The 22,292-nt window shown below is 41.9% G+C and overlaps 1 protein-coding gene across 1 annotated transcript; it reads left to right on the top strand.

The window, feature by feature from the left end:
• Positions 1 to 2,827: 2,827 nt before the first annotated feature.
• On the top strand, positions 2,828 to 22,032 carry gxylt2 (glucoside xylosyltransferase 2). The gene is made up of 7 exons (XM_075460255.1): positions 2,828 to 3,245; positions 14,074 to 14,272; positions 15,175 to 15,306; positions 15,644 to 15,895; positions 16,234 to 16,357; positions 19,480 to 19,652; positions 20,842 to 22,032. The coding sequence occupies exons 1-7, from the start codon at positions 2,965 to 2,967 to the stop codon at positions 21,016 to 21,018; spliced, it is 1,338 nt and encodes a 445-aa protein (XP_075316370.1). The 5' UTR covers positions 2,828 to 2,964; the 3' UTR covers positions 21,019 to 22,032.
• Positions 22,033 to 22,292: the final 260 nt, after the last annotated feature.

Raw genomic sequence — 22,292 nt, 5'->3', positions numbered from 1 at the left:
ATATTTTACCGTAGTACAGAGTAAAAACAGGCAGAGCAACTGTGCAAAAAATAAAATGATATTAAATTGTATCAATAGGCTACTATTTGTAATTTTCGACATATTTGATCTTCATTTATGCATGACAGCGGAAACAATTTTAGGAAATTCCGTTGTAAATAGACCAGTGTAAGTCTCATGGAAATTTAAATTGCATTTCCTTAAATAGTGAAAATACTTAAAAAGTTTTTTTGAAAAGCAAATAAAGTTTTAATCTATAGATTTAAAACTATACAGACTATGAAAGTGTTATGTCTTCATAGAAAATGTGTATTCCTCAGAATACTGTGGAACCTGCTCTATTTGTGCCAAAACTATGTTCATATTTGAGTGACCAAAGGTGTTTCTGTGTTTATTTAAATTTTAAATGTATGCATGGCATACTGATGTGTTGTTTGACTATATCCATTCAATATGCATTACAAATTACCCCTGAAAGCCTGATTGCCAGTTGGAGCTGCCTTACCATCGCAGCCTGTCAACAATGCATCTCCAAGGACTGATGTGACAAACGTAATGAAGCACTTTTAAGAGGTATAGCAAGGTAGCAACCAATTGGTAGCTACCAATAGAGCCTCCCAACCTCCACCCCAAATATTTTGTCACAAGTTCAATGGACATAGATAGTGTACATGCAAACTTAGTTTTAGAACAAATGGGACCTTATGCACACTGTGTGACACTGTGTCCAGTGAAAAGTAAAGACACAAAGTAAAGGTCTTTGCACATCAGGTCTGTGTTTTCATTTTGCATTTTTAAATTTGTTATCCAACAAAAATCGCAATGCGAAGAAAGCTTCCACACTGAACTCAGTGGGTTTTTATTTACCCAACTTGTTTAGCATATAGGCCACGTGGTAAAATAGTCCCATCAAGCGGTGAAAATGATTGTGTGTTGCTAAGATCAAATACCAGACCCATCTGATCTGACTTCAAGAGCAAGAAGAGTTTCACTAGCTTATTAAAGAGCTGCGGAATTATCATGATTATTTTCAGGGTATTTTCGTATCACAATATTTCCTATTGATACCCTGCTGGCAACGCTGTAATTTCACATTAAAAGAAAGACCACCATTTTTTTTTGCGGTGAAATAAACCATGTATTCTATACATTGTTTTTAAGCGCTTGGTGCTGGGAAACAAAGACATCTGGTTTGTCAGATGTTTTGGATAATGACTTTACGGTGGCGGTCACAAAGTCTCAAAAAGCATCTAGTTTTAAAAAACATAAAAAAATCAAACCCATGCTAAAAGCTTGAATGATGGTGAGAAAACTCAGAGTACGCGTGTAAATACGATCAACATGATATAACATCATATTTCTTTTTTAATCTGTGACCAAGAACAGACTGATGTTAACTGGAACAGAAGTATTTCCGAGCTGAATAAGTATTAGTTAATCTATTCACATTCAGTCACATTTTAACATTATTTTGGCACAAATGGAACCTCATGTATTGCTAATGTGAGATTAAGGCTCTCAAGATCTGTGCGCCATATTTCAATATATAGTAATTTGGAATCATTATGTAGACGATCAGTGACACTGATCTATTTGTCTTACGCTGATAATAAGTGTTTTGTAAGGCTGCATTTTTTTTCTGATGTGTACAAAAATTTGGTACTGGAGCGTAATTTACAAAAAAAAAAAAAAGTTTTTTGAGAGGATCATTTATCGACGTTTTATGCCAAACTTTCTGACTTCGTCATTTTACAATGTTAACATGCACAAATTCAAGTTCTGTAGTGACTGCTTCATCTAACCCATCCACCCACTCTTCTCCATCCACCCAATAGCACCATCTTGCACTCCACTGCCATTTGCACAACTTTTGGTTTGCACTAGTTCTGGTTTGCACTGTTCTTTTTCATTTCACTCTGTTTTGCATTGTCTATGCGCTATTTATATTTAATTATATAATTCATTAATCTTCAGTTACTTATTTACATAGTATATATAGTGCATATATTTAGCCTGTATATATTCTGTGTATATTATGTACATATTATTTATTCTGTGTATATAAAATGAACACCTTTGCACTTCTGGTTGGATGCTAACTGCATTTCATTGGCTTGTACCTGTACTTGCTCTTTGGCAATAAAGTTGAATCTAATCTAATCGAATCGAAGGGTAAATCTATGGAAGTTTTTCTGTGCCATCAGAGTTTGAATACGAATTTTTAATATTGAATTTTTACAGCATCAAAATTCAACATCTAAAAAAAAATTCAGTGGAAAAAAAGTTACGCTCCATTGGACAGATCAGCCATGTCAACCAACGCGGGTGATGGTGCTTTGGTGAGTGAGTTGACTTTATTTGCCATTTTTGTTAGTAAAATTGAGTAATAGATATTACTAATATCTATTGAGCTGATCTGTCCAATGGAGTTTAACTTGATTGACTGCCGTTGGATGTATTGAGACTGAATTTTTTTAAGTTGAATTTTTTTCCACTGAATTTTTAGATGTTGATTTTTTTTCCCCACTGAATTGTTTTTTAGATGTTGAATTTTTTTACACAGATTTTTGTTTTTAGAAATTGATTTTTTTTTTTACACTGTTTGTTTTTTCAAATTCAAAGTCTGATTTTGATGCTGTAAAAATTCAATATTAGAAATTCGTATTCAAACTCTGACGGCACAGAAAAACTTCCATATAAAAAACAAACAAACAAAAAAAAAATGATCGTACAATACAATGGTGCGGTCATACTGCCATCATTACGGTAAAGCTGAAGAGGCCACGCCTCCGCTGTGTAATCCTCTATGGGCTGTGAGAGGCAGCTCTCCGCTCTCCATCATCATCTGAAAAAAAATGCGAGCGGGGAGCGGTAACAAAATGTCAACTGTGGCTGCTCTCCCTCCACCGCAGACATGAGCGACGTCCCGACCGCCTCTTCCAGCCGCAACGAGTCGCCCTCACCATGCGGATCCACTGCAAAGTAGTTGTAATCGCCGTGTGTTTCGGAGTTTTCCTACTTTTGTACTTTTTGGGGGGCAACGCCGCGGACGATCCGCTGCTGAGAGAAGTTGAAGAGGATCAAGAGGAGGACAGCGAATCCTTCCCGTCGCCCTCAAAGCTGAGAAGCGATGCTGAGGCAAAGTTTGCGAGGAAAACGGCCGCTGGAGTCGGTGCGAAGGAGACTCTCAAAAGAGGAACAGAAGGGAGAGCGATTAAAAGAGGGGGCAGCGTGAAAGCGAAGAGGTGAGGGGAGTTTGTGTCTCCCATTTCCTCCGGTCCGCTCTTCTCCACATTACACCTCCATTCCCATATTTCCGGTCTCTATGAAGTTTAACTTTGAGTAGAAAGGGCTTCAGACGCCCCCCCACCCATCAATCAGCATGGATTGTGTCCTTCAACATAGCCTCATCTGTCAGATCACAATTCAACGTGCATGTGTTTATCTGCTTGGCTGCACTTGAGTTCTCACTAAAAAAAAGGGGGGGGGGGGGGGGGGGGGGGTCGAGTTTATTGGACTCAGTGATGGGCTCCTCAAATATCTGGCTGCAATGTGGACCAGAGAGCACGACTAATATGATTATGCGGAAGTATGTGCAGTGTTTGCAGAGGAGATATCACACACTAGCACAACATGGGGATCATCTTCGTCATATGAAAGTAGGGTCACGCATCTTCTCTGTCCTTGACCGGATTTAAGAGGCTAAATGTAACCTTGAAACGCATTGGATTGCAAATAATTAGGGGCTCACAGAGTTAAATGCATGCACTAAAGCAGCAGTGAGATATTACTGGAAACTACAGAGGACGGAAACCCATCCGGTTGAGCTTGCTCTTGTCAAAGTCTGCCAAAACAATCCATGTGGATGGTGGATGGGAGGAAAAAAAGCTCATCAGGTGTTAACCCCCCCCCCCCCCCCCCCCCTCTCACTCCTTTTGGGGATAGTTAGAAGCTTTTCTCTGCCTTCCAAATTCAAACAAAAGGCAGAATTTGTCAGCTCCCGTTTCTGTCCAAGGATGTCTCCCAGCTTTCTAATTAAAGCCTCATTTGCGTCTCTTGGGTTTTACCCCCCCCCACCGCTGGCATGAATGCCAGCCGATGCTATTATGGCAAACGACAATGTGGTTGCGGAGATACCCGCTCTGGAGGCAGGCTGTAATATGTATTCAGCTCCAGAGCCAGACTGGAGGCTGGGGACACTGTGGGGTAGATAAAAACCATCGAGGCGTTGCTTTGAGAAAGGACCTTTACGTCCTCGCTGAGAGCACACCGCTCGCTCTGAGTGTGCTGAGTGCTGATAAGGGAGATGTGCTGGAAAGGGTCACCGGTGGTCGTTGAGGAAGGAATTGGAGAAAGGGGAGAAAAAAAAAAAACATAACAGGTTGGAAAAAGCTTTGGACTGACTGCTGCGATTAAAGGAAGCAACTTTCTTTTGTACGAGCTGAGGGTGTCAGCCCAGAGGATTGTGAACAATAGGGTGCGGTTTAAGTATTTAAGTATTTGGATACAGTCGTGTACATAGAAAAAAAAACTATATTGAGAATTTGGACAAGAAATAACGACTGGCCCCCTTATAATTCCAGTTAGTTTACACAGAAATGCACTGAGAAATGCAGAAAAATGCAAACTTTTCAATCAGTGTTTTATTTTTCTGTGGTTTCCCTTCGCCGTTTCCATTTGCCTGGTGGACAGATTTCCTGTCTAACTTACTTAACAGACAAACATGCCTGTTTTTAAATCATATAATTTCCTCTTGTCACATCACACGACTTCCTGCGGCCAAAAATACACCCCCCACATACGGCATGCTGCAGCTTTTTATCTATAAAAAAGTTCCAGCGTTTCCTGGTTGGATCTCCTCAAATGGGAGATTTTGCAGCTTTTCTTTTAAGTGTATGAATTGAAACATTCAACAGTTAATACACGTTGTTCTCACTCGTGGTCACTTCTGATGGGTATTTTCAGCATCTGAGTTTATAAAATAGATATTAAATCTTCCCACCACAGCATTGCAGCCAGGTTGAGGTCTGGACTTTGACTGCACCATTGCAACACCTTGATTTTTTACTTTCTCAGACATTCTGCTGTAGATCTGCTGCTGTGTTTGGGATCATTGTCCTGTTGATGACACAGTTTCAGCTGAGCTTTATCTGTCAGACAGACGGCCTCACATTTAACTCTAGAATACTTTGGTATACAGAGGAGTTCATGGTGGGCTCAGTGACTGCAAGGTGCCCAGGTCCTGTGACTGCAGAACGAGCCCAAACCATCAGCCCTCCACCACCGTGCTTGACAGTTGGTGTGCGGTGTTTGTGCTGATATGCTGTGTTTGGTTTTCTCCAAACGTGCTGCTGTGCATTCTGAGCAAACATCTCCACTTTGGTCTGCTCTGTCCAAAGGACATTGTTCCAGAAGTCTTGTGGTTTGTTCAGATGCAACTTTATAAACCTAAGCTGTGCTGCCATTTTCTTTTTAGAGAGAAGAGGCTTTCTCCTGCAACCCGGATGTTAAATGTTAAAGAAACTTTAACATTTAACATGCTAACTGAGGCCCATTGCACGGTCTGACCTTGTTGTGAACCTTCTGGGATGTGCACTTCTGGGAGGATTGACAACTGTTTTGAATGTTTGTGAATAATCTTTCTCTCTGTAGAATGATGGACTCTAATTAGTTTGGAAACGGCCTTGTAACCCTTCCCAGACTGATGAGCAGCAACAATTGCTTCTCTAAGATAATTGCTGATGTCTTTCCTCCTTGGCATTGTGTTAACACACACCTGAATGCATGTCCTCTTATTCCCTTTGGAGGAACTCAGGGTGTACTTAGTTTCTGGCTCGGCCTTTGCTGAGTAGGTGACTTGGTGTAATATGTCATGCATTGTTGGTCACCTAATATTGTATTTACCTCACGTCAAGCCTTAGCAAGGATCGAACACTTTTTCTGTTTTTATTATCTCATGCTATGCGAAGCCTTAGAAGGGAAAGAGGGTGTGCTCTCTTTTTCACATGAGCGTATATATCTGTGCATCTGCAGGATTAGATTGGTGTTGATGTTTTGTGTTGAAACAAATCCCCTGCCTTGTCACTTCAGATATAGTTAAGCAGGGTTTCCAGCAGTAAAGTAGTCACTCTCTCGCGGTGGCATTATGCGGAGCTATAAAAATGTCATCTCGCATGACTGAGCACTCTTTCCACTCGGAGTGGTTTGAAATCTCCCTGCTTGCCTGAGGAGCCTGACGTGCTTCGAGAGGGTGCTTGTGTGAGCCTCATCACGAGAACAGCGGTCTGTCTGCAAGTTTGGCGAACTCTCTTTCAAATTACTAGAGTGTGAGTCACTTGATGTCGAAACAGAGATATAGAAAAGACTCGTTTCTGAAGAGCGGGGTTTGAAAGTTAAAGTGTAGAGGGAGACTAATCATGTCAATAAGAATGTCAGCCTTTACTGGTAGCAGCATTTATCTAGTGATGAGCAGTTTTCTTTGAATACCAGAGCCACCGAAACTTAAAGGGATAGTTCGCCTCTTTTGACATGAAGCTGTATGACATCCCATATCAGCAACATCATTTATGAACATCTTCTTACCCCCTGCTGCGTCCTGTGAGCCGAGTTCCAGCCTCGTTTTGGCGTTGATGAAGGTAGTCCGGCTAGTTTGCTAGGGTCCGGAAAATAAAGTGTCTTGCTTCTCAAAACAATATGCGTTCAAAAGAGTAATACATTTGCATCACAAAATCATTCATCCAGAAAAAGTCAGACCTCACAATCGCTTGGCACTATTTTCTCTCCCTTCGTATTACTACGGGCTGTGTAAACCGTGCAGACCGAGCAGTCCCCTGCTTCCGAGCAGTAAACACCGTAACAGGTGCAGCTGTCGGCAGGTGGCTGAACGCATTGATACGAAGGGAAAGAAAATAGCGCCAAGCGATTGTGAGGTCTGACTTTTTCTGGATGAACGATTTTGTGATGCAAATGTATTACTCTTTTGAACACATATTGTCTTGAGAAGCAAGACGCTTTATTGTTTTAGCCCCAACCAACTAGCCGGACTACCTTCGTCAACGCCAAAACGAGGCTGGAACTCTGCTCACAGGACACAGCGGGGGGTAAGTCAATGTTCATAAATGATATTGCTAATATGGGATGTCATACAGCTTCATGTCAAAAGAGGCAAACTATCCCTTTAATGCGCTGTAGCTCTGAACAGTCGGGGTTCGGATTGTCCATTATCTCAGTTAAATTTTTCTTTTCTTATTTTTCTTTTCAGTAAAATATCTTAGTTTTCAGCCGTTGGCTAAACCAAGCTAGTTATTAGCTTGTGTGCTAAAAAGTTGTGATTGATACTTTTATCTATTTTTCTTGACCATCAAAAAGAATAAACTAACGAAAAGTTCTCTGAAAGTTGTGACATTAAGCGGTGCATTCTCAGTTCATTTGGAGTTTTTCACCTCCATTTGTAGTTTTAGAGGCTAACGGTAAAGTTCCTGCCGCGGTTTTAGCATACGCTCGGCTCTTAGAGGAAAAGATTCATTTGGGTGTTTCTCTTTAGAACGGTTTTGCTATGTTGGATTCTGTTGTGTTTGTCGAAACGTACCAGCCATTGTTAGTTATCTATCACGCAGAGGTGAACGGTTTTCGTTCTCTTTTCCAATTCATTTCAGGAGTCAGATTAGCGCCTTCGGCACCTTTGAGCGACGCCGTTCTGCTGGAAAAAAACCCGCCAGATTGTCTCTTCCACGTCGCTGAAATCTCCTTCTTCGTAGAATAAGAAAAGGGTTGCAGACTGGTAAAAAACCCCACAAATAATTACATTCAGTTGACTATAGAATGATAGCGACAGGCCTTGTGTTAGCACACATTTTCACCTGAAACAATGTCTGGTTCGTGATAAGATATTGGGAAACATCTAAGCTCCCCAATTATGGATTTAGTTTCATGCAAACCAGTTGCAACACAATTTGGTAATTTTTCATTTATTTTTTCATCCACCTGCTGTCCAGTTGGAAAAATTAGCCAGGAGAACATTGGGCTTTAAAACGATCAGAGCGTCGAGATAAAGAGATGCGTGTCGTCCTATAGTGACAAGCTCACTATAGCTTGAATGCTCTGTGATGAGCTGTTTATCCAAGAAACAATCCTAATTAGCAGCTTACAGACCGCAGCTGTCGCACTGCCAACGGTCCCAGCAGCTATCAACCGAATTAGAGTTGATCGAGCCAATGCAGCTGGGATTATTTGCTTTGCGGCGGCGGGGGGGGGGGTGTAATCAGCTGAGGAAAGATGTGTGCCAGTCCGTTTGTCCATCTTTTAGGTTTTAAAGGGGACATATCGTGGAGGAAAAACTAGAAAACTTGCTCGAGAGCATTTATGTGGAAGTTAATTCCAACTCCATAACTCTTTTTTTTTTTTTCTTTTTTTTAAAAGACAAAAACAAAACACAACCCTGGCACTTTGTTCAGAGCGTCCTTGGTTTGGAATTTTCTAGTTCACTGAGCTGTTCGGGTGTGCAAAGGATTTCTACGTCACCCTTCTAGCTCAGAGAAGACGCATCCGACCTCCTCAAATTCATTTTCATCTTCATCTTCACCCAACTTCAAGTGTGACTCATGCTGCAGCAATGAACCAGCTAACATTACCAGCGTTACATTGTAAGAGTGACTGGAAAAAATTGCCAGTCATGTGTTTTGCTTTGAGTTTGGTGTGTTAGTCTGAGCCCTCAGGCTATGAACTGTATTCTCTGTGATACAGTAACCATGTGGTTCGAGGGTTATTGCACTGCAGATCTCAAAAGAAACAGACCCTGTGCAAGAGATGGGGTCGAGTCAAGTCAAGCTGGCCACACCCCGCACTGAAAACTGGCCTCGCCAGCAAGAGGTATAGATTCATAGAGGAAAAATTTGCCATTGTACCGTCTTTCTGTAGTATTTTGACCAAATTATGTCAGACATTGTGTTAAAAACCTCTGGGGAAAGAAGCGTTGACCAGGCGTATAAATTTCCATCAGGTTTAGTCAGCACATCTTGGGCTAACAGACTAGTCTGACTCATCACACATTTGTTTTAGGACATCCCAACTGGATATCCCGATGAGTTACAATCGGCGAGGACAACAACTGAAATGTTTCCTTGTTCTTCGAGTCATCTTTGTGACCAAACTCTGAAGTCGGGTAATACCCCTTGCTCAAATTTTCCTGCAGTTTGGACTGCGTACCTGCTCTGAGAAGCTCAGTTTTGTTTCCGCAACACGTCGTCATCTGAGCATGTTCAGTGAACGGCTTTGTTACTCACGGCTTCAAACCGAAGGGAACATGTTGGATTCGTCCTCCGAATGACCCAGTTACATTCGAGAAGATTAAATGCCCTCAAGGGGGTTCTTTGGTGGAGTTGTTTCTTTGGTTCTTCACTCTGCACGAGAACATTTTTCTTTGGCATTATCTTTAAAGCTGCTTCTTTTTTTGTCCTTATATATTAAAAAGGGGCTGGCTGTGGTGCTGTGCAGGCAGGGAGCTCCTCTTCTGCTCGCTCTGCAGCCTGTAATAAATTCAGTCCTTTTGTACCTCTGCCGGGCTTCTTTTTTTCTTTTTCTTTTTTTTCTTTTTGACTGCTTCCAGATGTGGGGAAAGTGCCGTAACACAGGGCGTCGTGCGTGTCAAGCCCATGCTTTACTCAGCAATGGAACTTGGATGCAGAAAGCATTTTGTTTGCTTTGCATGACTAATTGCGGTGCGATTGCTCTCTCGTCAGAGAAATGGATTGCATTTTCTGGGGAGGAAATGGCGACGTGTGTGTTCAGCAGCTTTAACAGAGCGTCGGCCTTGGAGGCACGGCGGACAGGTTTCCCAGCACCTTTTCGTTCACGCTTATCTGCAGAGCATCATTGTCCCTCAGTCATGCAGAAAACCAAGTGTCACGCTCGGAGACAGCCCTGCAAAACCCACCTGTCAAATTTCACTCTTCTTCCTTCCTGTCGAGACTCAGAGGAAATCCCTGTCTTTTTGTTATTGTGGAGCCATTTGCCTTCGCTGTTTCCCTCCAACTGGGCCTGCTGAAACAAAAAGTTCTCTGTTGTTCTCTGTTTGCCGGCCCTTTCCCCCCTACGGCTATGGCAACATTTATACTCAACTGGTTGGCATTACAACAAGCCCCATGCATTTGCGTGTCTTTGTGGAGGACGAGAAGATGATGTTGACCTTGGCTTCAGGCTCCTCCATTACACAAATGTTTTCCTATTATTACACTGGGAGGCACTACGCACTGCTGAGTGTGTTTTAACTCAACAGCAGCCTTTGCTTTGCCTCGAGGGCAAAGTTTCGACATCGGATAAATATCTCAGCATGGCAGAACAGAGTCCAGTGAGAAATCCGAGAGCCCCTGTCTTTTAAAAAAAAAAAAAAGAAAAAAGAAAAAGTGTAGTGCCAGGGTGTTACTGCTTCACAGTGACATGTTGGCTCATTGACGAGATTAAATTGGAAGAAGAGAGGTGGAAGTGCTTATAAAAGACATTGACCTTATATCACCCACTCTACATTCTGTACATTTGATCTCATTGAATATTTATTGTGCTGTTTGTCGCCTTATAACGAATATATAAATAACCAACAGAAGACCAATGGAAGTTTTGTGCATCAAGTGTAAAGTTTCTTGTTTTTTCAAGGAAAGGCCATCTGTCATCAGGGGCGTAGCACCAAATTTGGGGCCCCAGGAACAACCACTACCATGCATATTTGAACCAACATCGACCCTATGTTAGGCTTTTGGGACACTTGTATAGGCTAATAGTTATTATGAAAATAAATACATTTAAGACAAATATGGCTTCTATTTCACAATTATGTGGTAGCCAACAAAATGAGAGATTATTTTTTAATTATTTGACTTCAGCTGCTATCAGGGCCTTAGCCAGGATTTAGGAATAGGCGAGGTCCATGATGCGCGCGCACAGCACGCGCCGAAATTTTTACAATATATATATATATATATATATATTTTTTTTTTAATTATATAGTTTTTAATATATAGCAGTGTTGCACATTGAGGCTAGTAGCAAAATAAACCATTATAATGTAACAAGAACCCATAGCTAAAAAGAACCTGATTATTTCCCACTGCAAGCATACACATGTTTGGTACAAGCAAAGGCCATTTGGCCAGGCATAGAGTAAGGCTAACTAACCAATATAAAAAAAATAGAGTTAAATATAGATGGATAGATGCATATTGTAGGCTATAGCTGTTGCTAAACAACCTATAAAGATTTATGGGCTATATTGAATTCATTACTAAATTAGATGTGAAAAATTGTCTCCAGCCTACATAAATGTGCATTGCTATAACAAGGTGCTGTCTTCTTTATTCACGAACCATACATGACATCGATATAACAATCATATCATTCTAAAGAGCTCGAGCTGAGCTTTCCGTCAGTATATAGCAATCGCCGCTGCACTGCAGAGTGGCCGAGGAAATCGTTCGTCAAATTCGTCTAATTTTTCTATTACTGATTACTGGTATGCAGCTACTATGTTGACGGTACTTTTCTCACCGACTACGGAGCGCACACACGTGTTATACACACCGTTGGAAAGGGCAGAAACAGACCTTTCAAATGGTACCACGCACTCACACATTCACGAAAGTGATGTCAACACAAACGTCAATTGAAACGTGTATGCGAAAACCGAGATTAAAAAAATAAAAAAATAAAAAATCCCTGAAAATTAGCGAGGTCCAGACCTCGCTTTCCTCATAGCTGGCTACGGCCATGGCTGGTATCACAGTGGTATGCAACGGAATGTGAATGGGATAATCAGTTACTGTAGGCTGTAATTTTGACATTTGGGCTCACCTTTCTTGGGAAAGAAATCAGTAAGCAGTTGATTTCCTTCATTTTGTCTCTCTTGCCTTTCTTCTCTTTTCTGAAAGCCTGATTTTTTTTTTTTTTTTTTTTTTTTTGGATGACATCTCTCATGTGCCGGCTGCTGCGTTTAATGCCTAATAATGAAATGAGTGAAATTTATGGCGCATGTACAATCAAAAGTCCGCCAGAGGGCGGACTAAACCAATGCGCACTAATAATGGGGGTGTCTGATATAGATTATAGCCTATTGGCAGGCTGGGATATACATTTCAACAGATGTATTTCCAGAGAACATTGGATTTTTATAAATTACCAACATATATTGATATTATTTAAAAAATGATTTTTAAAAAACGAAAGAAGAAGAAAATTTCCCTTAGGGCCCCCCCTGTAGGCTGGACCCTGTGAATCAGTCTGACTTTTCCCCCCTGTTCGACGCCGCTGTCTGTCATTATGTATCATGAGACAGTCCACCGGCAAGAACCATCAAGCTGCCCATTCTGGGAATAACCCCTTACATCCAAACGTCCCCCTGTGGTCAGAGACCTTTAAGCTTGATTTATGCCTGAATGTCAGATCAAAGCCTCCATTGCAGCTTTCTACCCCATGTAGTAGTCTGTGTCATAGCTCCTCAGTGCCCGGACGTACGCCTCCTCAGAAATGGAACTACACTTTCAGTATGGCTGCATGCACAGTAGAGTCGAGCTTTGGCCAGAGTTTGACCGGACTATTTCATTTGACCATTGTTCCAGTACACGTGCGCGCTAGAGGCATCGAGTTGTTGACTGATGTTGACTTGTTGTCCTGTGCTGCAACGCTGCTGCCTGCGTGAAAAAAATGCTCAAAACATTCGACCCCTTCTAAAGTTCTGTGTGGGAAACCATCAAACATGCTGGTATAGCAGAATTCAGTGATTTTTATTTTATTTTCTTAAAATTAAATTTTTTTTTTATTTTATTGTCGCGTTACGCTGTGGTTGTAAAATCAAGATCTGGACTGTCTGGAAATGCTTAATCACAATGCTTTGGGCCTCTTGGTTTGATTAGCTTGCATAGGTGTGACCACAGTAATGCAAACCAGAGAATTGCCCCAAGACCCCCAAAGGTGCTCTGGCTCTACAAGAATGGGCTGAACTGCCCTTTCAGTTTAACATCTCAACAGTTAATGGGCCAAGTACATGCTTGCACTGCGTCTTCTTTGTAAAGTGTGCAGCTTTATGGTATTTTCAAGATGCTTCTTCACTGTGCATTTGGCACTGTTTATATATTTCTGTTTACATCATTTTTGTGTGGCATGTCACATATCTCATACAGATAAATCCACTAGTGCTGATCACATTGCTGTATATACTTTCTTGCCCCCACCCTAGGCACATATGACCAATAATCGGGAGCGATTGTGAATTTTATGGCAAATGTATTTTGTTTCACAAAGACCTTTCTCTGCGAAGGGAAAGGAAAAATGAAAATGAAAGAAACGGACACTGTAATCTGAATCTTCAGCACAAGGTTTAATTAACATGGACATTTGAAGATGAAGATACTTAAAAGTATATTTCCAGTTTCTTGTAACATGTCATGTCAATATGTAATGTTTACATACACAACAATTATTATTATTTTTTGGACTTTTTATGCCTTTATTATATAGGACAGCTAAGAGAGACAGGAAGCAGGGGGCAGTGAGAGGGGGAATAACACGCAGCAAAGGGCCGTCCGATGCGGGATTCGAACCGGGGCCAGCTGCAGCGAGGACTATAGCCTCTGTACATGGGGCGCCTGCTGTACCCACTACGCCACAGACCGCCCCCCCCTACACAACATTTTTAGGCAGAATACATACACTTCCCGAATACAATCAATAAGACATGTTGGGAAAGTCTATCAAATAACTCAAATTGCTCATCTTAAGTTCTGCAGCACACAGACCAGTTTAGATGTGATATATATGATATGATTTATGATATGTTTCATAATGGTCAGCGGATCTAAACCCCCTCCCTCCAGACTGCGCTCAGGAGGCCTGGGTTCATTTTGATCTGAAAACACTGCTGGGTGAAGAAAAATGACACAACCCTCATTCCTTGCATTAATGTTGGCTGTTGCTTTACTTGTGTGTCCTCTTTGTTGTCACATTTCATTGAAACGATAATATACCAGAGGTTACTGAAGGTTTTTCTGATTTTCTTCTTGACAAAGACTTTTGTGTCACTGTGTTTTGTAGTCGATCACGAAATATTGTTGCCCGACCTGCGAGCAAGCGCACCCGGGCCCAGGAGGTCATGCACTTGGCCGTGGTAGCCTGTGGGAATCGTCTGGACGAAACGCTCACTATGCTTAAATCAGCCCTGCTGTTCAGCCTGAAGAAGATTAAGTTTCACATTTTTGCAGAGGACCCCTTGGCCCCACAGTTTGAGGAAAGGGTAAGACACCTCTAGTGTGCCAATGCCAAGTCCTATATTTACATTGCATCACAGTCTGCTTTTATTTTACCTTTGGCTTATTTGAAAAGGCTCCGATTTCAGATTTTTATTTTTTTTGCTGCGTATTTTAAACACTCGTCTCTTTGTAATGGATGATATCAAGATGAGAGCAGTTTTAACTCTCTAACTCACCCTAGTACAGGCATAAAGCTCTTTTATCTCAAGGCATAGGCGTAATATATCACCTAGACATCCTGCCTTTTCTCCAGTACCACGTATCTCTTCAAAGTCACCTTTTCTTGCATGGCTTTGATTAGTTCCATTGATGCTGTAACTAAAAGTCTATTAAAGCCACTTCAGTGAATGGACATCAAACACTGCGTTAAGTAGCTTAAAGTTAAAATCCTCAACTTGTGAGCCTGCCTTCGTGTCTGGCTGCATCACTGCTATGTGCTGAAATTCCCGGGAGTCCAGGTAGTGGAGGCTCTGATAATGTTGCCCATACTGTCTTTGAACAGCGAAGAGCTTATGACCAGCTGCAGGAGACACGGTGAATGTGTTTGCCAACAGCTTGAGGCTAACTCATTCTTTGAAACAGTTTCTCAGTGATGACCTTTGGAATGGTTTAGCTCCTACTAATAAGTTTGTCATGAACTTCCACAATGCACTCTGGGCTTTAAGGTGCTTCGCCTTGTTCAGACTATAGCTTTTTGATTAAAAACAACTGCTGGTGTCTGCATGTGTTCCACAAAGAACCAAACAGTACTCCAAAACTAATAGATCTGCTCTCAGTATAGCTATCGTTGATCCGGATTTTATTTTTTTTCTCACACATCCTGCCTTGATCGATGTCTATTAGACGCTTTCTCTGTCTAATTATTGATGTGTTGCTTCGCTTGCAGCTGAACCAGTGGCCCATCTCCGTCTCAGCCAAGTTCCAGTACAGCATCTACCCCATCTCCTTCTCTGTGGGCAACGCTGATGAGTGGAAGAAGCTCTTCAAGCCCTGTGCTGCTCAGAGACTCTTCCTTCCTGTAAGACCGCAGCATTTCTCTCACTATGTAAATACGTTAATATCAGAATCAGAAAACTTTATTGATCCCGGAGGAAATTGCTGATATGACTGGAATCATATAAAATCAGGCTAACCAGACTAACACACCAAGTTTTGCTCAACTACACAAATACATGCTCCAAAGTTCCTTCTTTTTTGTAAAGTGTAAGTGGATATTATTGTGGCCAATTTCCTAAAAAAAAAAAAGGTGCTCTAATTCACACATTTTTCTGTTTCTTTCATTAGACAGCTCTGAACTGTTGAACTGTTACTCTCCGCTCGGTCTAAGATGCTGATGACTGGAATTTTACTCTCAGGTAATCCTTAAAGATGTGGACTCATTGCTCTACGTGGATACTGACGTGCTGTTCCTGAGGCCCATGGATGATCTCTGGAGACTCCTGAATTCCTTCAACGGCACCCAACTGGCAGCAATGGCCCCAGAGCACGAGGTGCCCAAGATAGGCTGGTACAGCCGGTTTGCCCGCCACCCTTACTATGGAGTCACAGGGGTCAACTCTGGTGTCATGCTCATGAATCTCACGAGGATCCGCAGCACGCTGTTTAAAGTAAGTCCAGACTTACTTGTTACTTGTTATGCTGCTTCCCAACCCTCTGATTAGGAGAAAGCTAAAATGGGCTCCAGTTTCCCTTTTGCATTCTGAAAGCGTTTGTTTCTTTGAGCGCGAGTCAAACGCTGAGTGCTCTGAGTGGCTGGGACTGAAGCCTTGCAGATTACCACGCCAGCATCAAAGACTTCTGCCCTCAGAACTCAATTTAGCAGCTTTACTGGCAGTAGATTGTAAATGGAAAGTGGAATATAAATGTGCTCCTCCTTTGATGTTTTTTCTTTTCTTTTCTTTTTAAGGCTGCTGTTGAGCTGTTTTTGTTGATGTTGGTATTTTAGAACAGTATGATTCCCAGTGGTCTGTCATGGGAGGATCTTCTCCATCCACTCTACCAGAAGTACAAGAACCACATCACCTGGGGAGATCAGGACCTCCTCAACATTATCTTCCACTACAATCCAGGTACAGTGTTTTTTTTTTTTACTAGTGTATTTATAGAAAAGACACAGAAAACACAGAAAGGCTAAGTAATATCAAACTCTACAATAATATATATGCAAACTATAATGCATATATAGCAAAATGCGGGCTATATATCCATTTTAAGATCCCAGGCACAAATGCTCACTAAAACTGCACCATTCTCCAGCCAGTCTGTCATGATTGTGGCTCAGCTGGCACAATTGACCGTGGCTGCAGGCAGCAGCCGGCTGAGTTCCAGCTGCAGCAGCCAGATGTGGGCATAAAGTGCTCAGGACCATCTGCAGTGAGACAAAGAACCAGTCTGTTTTGCACCCCTCCAGAGCAATCTGCATACAAGTCAATCAACAAGACTCTGAACTCTTTGGAGTTGTGGAGAATTTTTCTTTCTCAGCAGATGTGAACACGACGAAGAAGGCGTTTCAAAGGAATCAAATGGAGCTGATCATTTGATCCATGTTATCTTTGTCACCTGTTACTTTCTTCACTGGAACTACAAAGATGAGATCTGATAAGAATGTACAGCAACTTGTTATGTCGCTTCTTACGCTGGATGTTCACGATGAACACATTCACAGCCAGCAGTATATTAATCTGCAATTAAAACAAAGAAGGTGGTACCATTTTTCTAACTCAACAACCACTGGAGGTTAGGCAAATCCAATGCAAAGGAGCAAAGTGAGCAGAAGTAGTAATGCTCATCTCCTCCCTGCACACCACAGCAGACAGGCTTCATATCCACATGTTCACAGGAGCAGCCAAAGAGGCCAGTTAAGACGGTGAAACTCAAGCTCTTAAGGCTCATCTCATCGTCTCCTCCGTCCTCCCACCTCTAACCTGAAAATCGATCTCGGCAAAATATTGTGACACTTCCTAGAATGCACATGAACGTGGGAGCGTTTTCTTTATGGAAGCTTTTTTTTTTTTGGAATCTGCGGCGTCTAAGAGGGACATGACACTGTAATCCCACATTGTAAATTTAATTGGGAGGGACTAAGAGGTGAGGAGAGGTGGAGAGGACGTTTAAAGTTGGGAAATGAGATGGGAGTTTACACTGCCACAGCAAGACCAGTGGAGGTGCAGAGGGATGGGACAGCTGTAAACATGTGAGAGACACACACACACACACACACACACACACACAGTGTGCTGAGTGTACATTTTGCCACATTCATAACCTGCACTCGACATGACATCTGCACTGTTATGTTTAGCCACACTTTTTGTCTCAATTGAACTTTTAGGTGTTTTATCTATTCAAACACCAGCAGTGTCATTTGACATTTTTGTGAATTAATAGCAGCCACAGACTCTTAATAAACAGTAAAATATTGAATAAGAAAACTGAAAAACACGTGGACTACATACACTGAAAGTATTTCATCTCATCTGCCATTACACGCATATGAACTTAAGTGACATCCCATTCGTAATCTATAGGGTTTAATAAGACGTCGGCCCACCCTTTGCAGCTATAACAGCCTCAACTATTCTGGGAAAGCTTTCCACAAGGTTTAGGAGTGTGTTTAGGGGAATTTTTCTCCCACCCCACATTAGACAAGCCCCTTCACTGTCCATTTTTAAAACTCGTTTTAAAACCCATTTTATTCACTGGGTTTTAACCCAGCACGAGACTCTGTTTCTGGTATTGCTTTATTGTTTTTATTGTTTTTGATATTGTTATTGTTGATTATTGTTTTTACATTGTTCTTATGTTTTAAGCCTTGCACTTCGTGTTGTTATTCATGTACAGCACTTTGTTTCAGCCACGGCTGTTTTTAAAGGCCTCTATAAATAAAGTTGAGTTGAGTTTTTGACCATTCATCCAGAAGCATATTCATGAGCTCAGACACTGATGTTGGACAGAAGGCCTGGCTCGCAGTGTCCGCTCTAATTCATCCCAAAGGTGTTCCATCGGGTTGAAGTCAGGACTCTGTGCAGGCCAGTCAAGATCTTCCACACCAAACTGGCTCATTCATGTCTTTATGGACCTTGCTTTGTGCACTGGTGCGCAGTCATGTTGGAACAGGAAGGGGCCACCCCCCAAACTGTTTCCACAAAGTTGGGAGCATGAAATTGTCCAAAATCTCTTGGTATGCTGAAGCATTCAGAGTTCCTTTCACTGGAACTAAGGAACTAAGCCCAGCTCCTGAAAAGCAACCCCACACCATAATCCCTCCTCCACCAAACTTTACACTTGGCATAATGCAGTTCGTAAAGTACCGTTCTCCTGGCAACTGCCAAACCCAGACTCGTCCATCAGATTGCCAGATGGAGAAGCGTGATTCGTCACTCCAGAGAACGCGTCTCCACTGCTCTAGAGTCCAGTGGCGGCGTGCTTTACACCACAGCATCCGACGCTTGGCATTGCACTTGGTGATGTGTGGCTTGGATGCAGCTGTTCAGCCATGAAAACCCATTCCATGAAGCTCTCTACGCACTGTTCTTGAGCTAATCTGAAAGCTACATGGAGTTTGGAGGTCTGTAGCGATTGACCCTGCAGAAAGTTGGCGAACTCTGCGCACTATGCGCCTCAGCATCCGCTGGAATATTTAGTAGCGAGGAAATTTCACGACTGGACTTGTTGCACAGGTGGCATCCTATTACGGTACCACGCTGGAATTCACTGAGCTCCTGAGAGCGAGCCGTTCTTTCACAAATGTTTAAAGAAGCAGTCTGCATGCCTCGGTGCTGAATTTATACACCTGTGGCCATGGAAGTAATTGGAACACCTCAATTTAATTATCTGGATGGGTGAGTGAATAGTTTTGGCAATAAAGGCAATTCCTGCTGCTAGCTGTGGAGGGCTGGTATTTTCAAATTTTCTTTTGAAAAAAATACCTCTTTTTCTTATTATTCTTTTTAAGAAAATCCTATAAAAGTTGGGGATTATGGTTAAAGCTACCCGTTTGATTACCATACTGATAAAGTCTGAATTGGGTAAGAGGGCCATTCTACTTGCTGTATATGGATATTTCAGATACAGACCCCTCTTAACTGTGTAGATGGAAAGATGTGTTTTGAACTCACTAAAACAATGTCTGGTGTGATAGATCATTCATGATGTGCGTGTGTTTTGGTCTGATGAGCTTCTTTCTCCACAGAGTGTCTCTACATCTTTGCCTGCCAGTGGAACTACAGGCCTGACCACTGTATGTATGGGAGCAACTGTAAAGGGGCAGAGGAGGAGGGCGTGTCCATCCTCCACGGCAACCGCGGCGTGTATCACGATGACAAGCAGCCAGCATTCAAAGTAGTCTATGATGGAATACGTGACGTGAGTATTCCAGGAGGTTTCCCTCCCCCAGGTCACCTCACTGGTTTAGTGCTGATGCATAGCGCCCTCTGTTGAAGCAGAAAAAGCTTTTGATCATTTTCACTAGTTAAGTGATTAAATCCTATATCAGACGGCTTCATTAATTCCCACCAAATCCAGAGCAAGCAATTAAATGATAATATCACATGCCCCACACAAAGTTCCAGGGTTGTGGGCTTTACTTTGCTTCGATATTTACTTTGCGATGATATTATTTGCTCCTTTAAAGAAACAAGTATGACAAAGTGTTTGGATGAGGCGTTAGGCCATCATAATGGCTTTCTTGTACCTTGGCATTGATTCTACAAATCTATGGAGCTGTACCAGAGCGCTGTCAATCATTCTACCTGCCGTGCCACAGGTGCCCCCAGACTATTTTAATATTTACTCACTAGGGTCAAGGGGTCAGGTCCTTGCTTTGATTTGCCTCTAGTATCCACAGTGCCATCTGAGTGGCTGCAGAAATGCTCCACTTTCACAAGTTTAACCAGTCCCATCAGCGATGGCTGCATTCCATTTATGTGCGTCAACCCCTGGGTCTGGTATATCCGCTGACGTTATTGCTTGCAGCTGTGCTTTTCCTTTGACGGCACAGCAAAAGTGAATCTTCTCAAGCGATGCCAAGTTATTTGTATGCATGGCAGTCTTTTTATGTCAGTGAGTGGTTTGAGGGTAGAGTTGATCCACTGTCAGCAAACAAACAGAACCTAACTGAGTGTGTTCGCATTTTAAACTTCAAGCTCTGACTTGTTAAAAGTGAAGACAAAAAAATATATATATGCACCTTCCAAGAATTGGTTCGGGTCGGGATAATGCACAGAATGCTCCTTTAGCTCATAAAAAGACCAGATCCGACTATCGATTCTGTGATACTAATTCTCTCCTGCTCCCGTCAAACAATCTGGGTCAGTTTTAATTTTAGAATTCGTTTTCACCGGCAGGCAAAGTCTGCTCCCTCTGCTCTGCTGAGATAAGCCTCTTTAAAGACGGGCTGGGCTGTAAAATATGATTAATACAGAGGCCCGCCCCCAACCCCCGCCGACAGAACTTGTAAACACCATTTAGCATGCAATGGGTTCCATTAGCAACCATTAGAATGAATTGGTTTTGGGATCTGTGCTGAAACAGCGCTATGTCTGTGTCTCTGCAGTTCCCCTTCGAGGACAACATGTTCCAGTCACTCTTCTATCCCATCCAGACCAAGTTCCTGGACACCGTCAACACCCTGTGCGGTCGGATTCCACAAGTCTTCCTCAAGCAGATAGAGAAGACAATGAAGGGAGTATTTGAGGACAAAGTGGTGCGCCACGTCAGACCACGCAAATAACTGACCGAGAAATTGGACTCCCTGTGGATTTATGGATCATACCAGCACCTCTCAGATCTAAACAGGTCGCTCAGCGGTTGAAGCGTGCAACATGCGGTGCCTCCTGAAATAAGGCTCTCGTGGACATTATGACACTACGGTGTTTTTTACCTTCCAATTATATGGTCATAAAAACGAGTGAGAAAGTTCGAAGAAGCGACCGCAGAGAAACAAAAGTGCGTTATTTTCATTGTTTTTGTTTTGTGTTGTTAAGAACAGTGAAGACATAAGTTCATCTGAAGCTTCGACGAAAATTCGAAGGCTTGTTTTTCTCCGCTGAGCATTATACAAAGGTTGCTATGTTTATTCGTCCTTATACACTTTTCTTTTTTTAATTACTCCTTGTTGGACAGCTTTACTGTGTGAAGCAGCAATTCCAGAAACCACTTGTCAAAAAAAGAAAAAAAAAAAGAAATTGTGAATGTTTTTACGAGCAAATAACTTAAAATGTGAGCCTGAGTGAATGAGAAGAATCCTGAGTTGTTTTGCTCTGTCAGTGCTGAACACAGTTTTAAACACGGATACAGATGTTAAAATGCACTTTGTGAATGATACCAGAACTGGATATATTGTTGCATATCTCCTTTTTTAACGTTTTTTATTTTAACTTTTTTTTAAATTTTGGTTTAAAACGTCCACTTTAAACATAAAATTGACTGAGTCATACCAAATGTGCAAGGATTTCTTGTAAGTGGCGATGTGATACGGCTCATTATGTGTTCATGTGGGCCATGTTTACTATTAGAAGAAAATGAGTGGTAAAGACCCGCATGTGTGTGTGCGTGTGTGTTTGAGAGGGTACCTTTTGATTGTAATATGATACGTCCCCTGCCGTGAATACATAGGTCATATGTTTCTACATTATTTTTTTATGTGGTGTACTGATTTTATTGTATCATATCATTCAACCTGGAAACTGAAAATGGCTGTACAGTCTAAATGTGTTTCTAAATAAAACAAAAGATTTTACTGAAACTATAAATGCAGTTCATAGAAGGTATTCTGTGCAAAAGCCTTACGAACCGATGGAATGCATTCTGTTTTTATGTCAAATACAGAGTCAGCACAGACATGTTTCACATGTATTACCAAATATTTGGTTTGACAATATCTGCATGTCTCATTTGACTTGTGATAGTCATTTGCTCATTTGAAACTTCCACATTGACTGGCTTTGCAGCTGAGAGTTCCCCATAATCTGTCAAAAATAGGTTTTCCAAAGAATGTATGTTTTG

This window comes from Odontesthes bonariensis, chromosome 3 (assembly GCF_027942865.1).
Source record: "Odontesthes bonariensis isolate fOdoBon6 chromosome 3, fOdoBon6.hap1, whole genome shotgun sequence".
Lineage (NCBI taxonomy): Eukaryota > Metazoa > Chordata > Actinopteri > Atheriniformes > Atherinopsidae > Odontesthes > Odontesthes bonariensis.
The sequence above is the reverse complement of the archived record's forward strand: the minus strand, read 5'-3'. Positions and strand labels throughout refer to the sequence as shown.

Excerpts from the sequence above, each read along its gene's own strand:
- gxylt2 (XM_075460255.1), top strand. The coding sequence starts at position 2,965 with ATGCGGATCCACTGCAAAGTAGTTGTAATCGCCGTGTGTTTCGGAGTT. Across the intron at positions 3,246-14,073 it reads GGCAGCGTGAAAGCGAAGAG|TCGATCACGAAATATTGTTG; the intron begins GTGAGGGGAGTT and ends TGTGTTTTGTAG. Across the intron at positions 19,653-20,841 it reads TCTATGATGGAATACGTGAC|TTCCCCTTCGAGGACAACAT; the intron begins GTGAGTATTCCA and ends GTGTCTCTGCAG.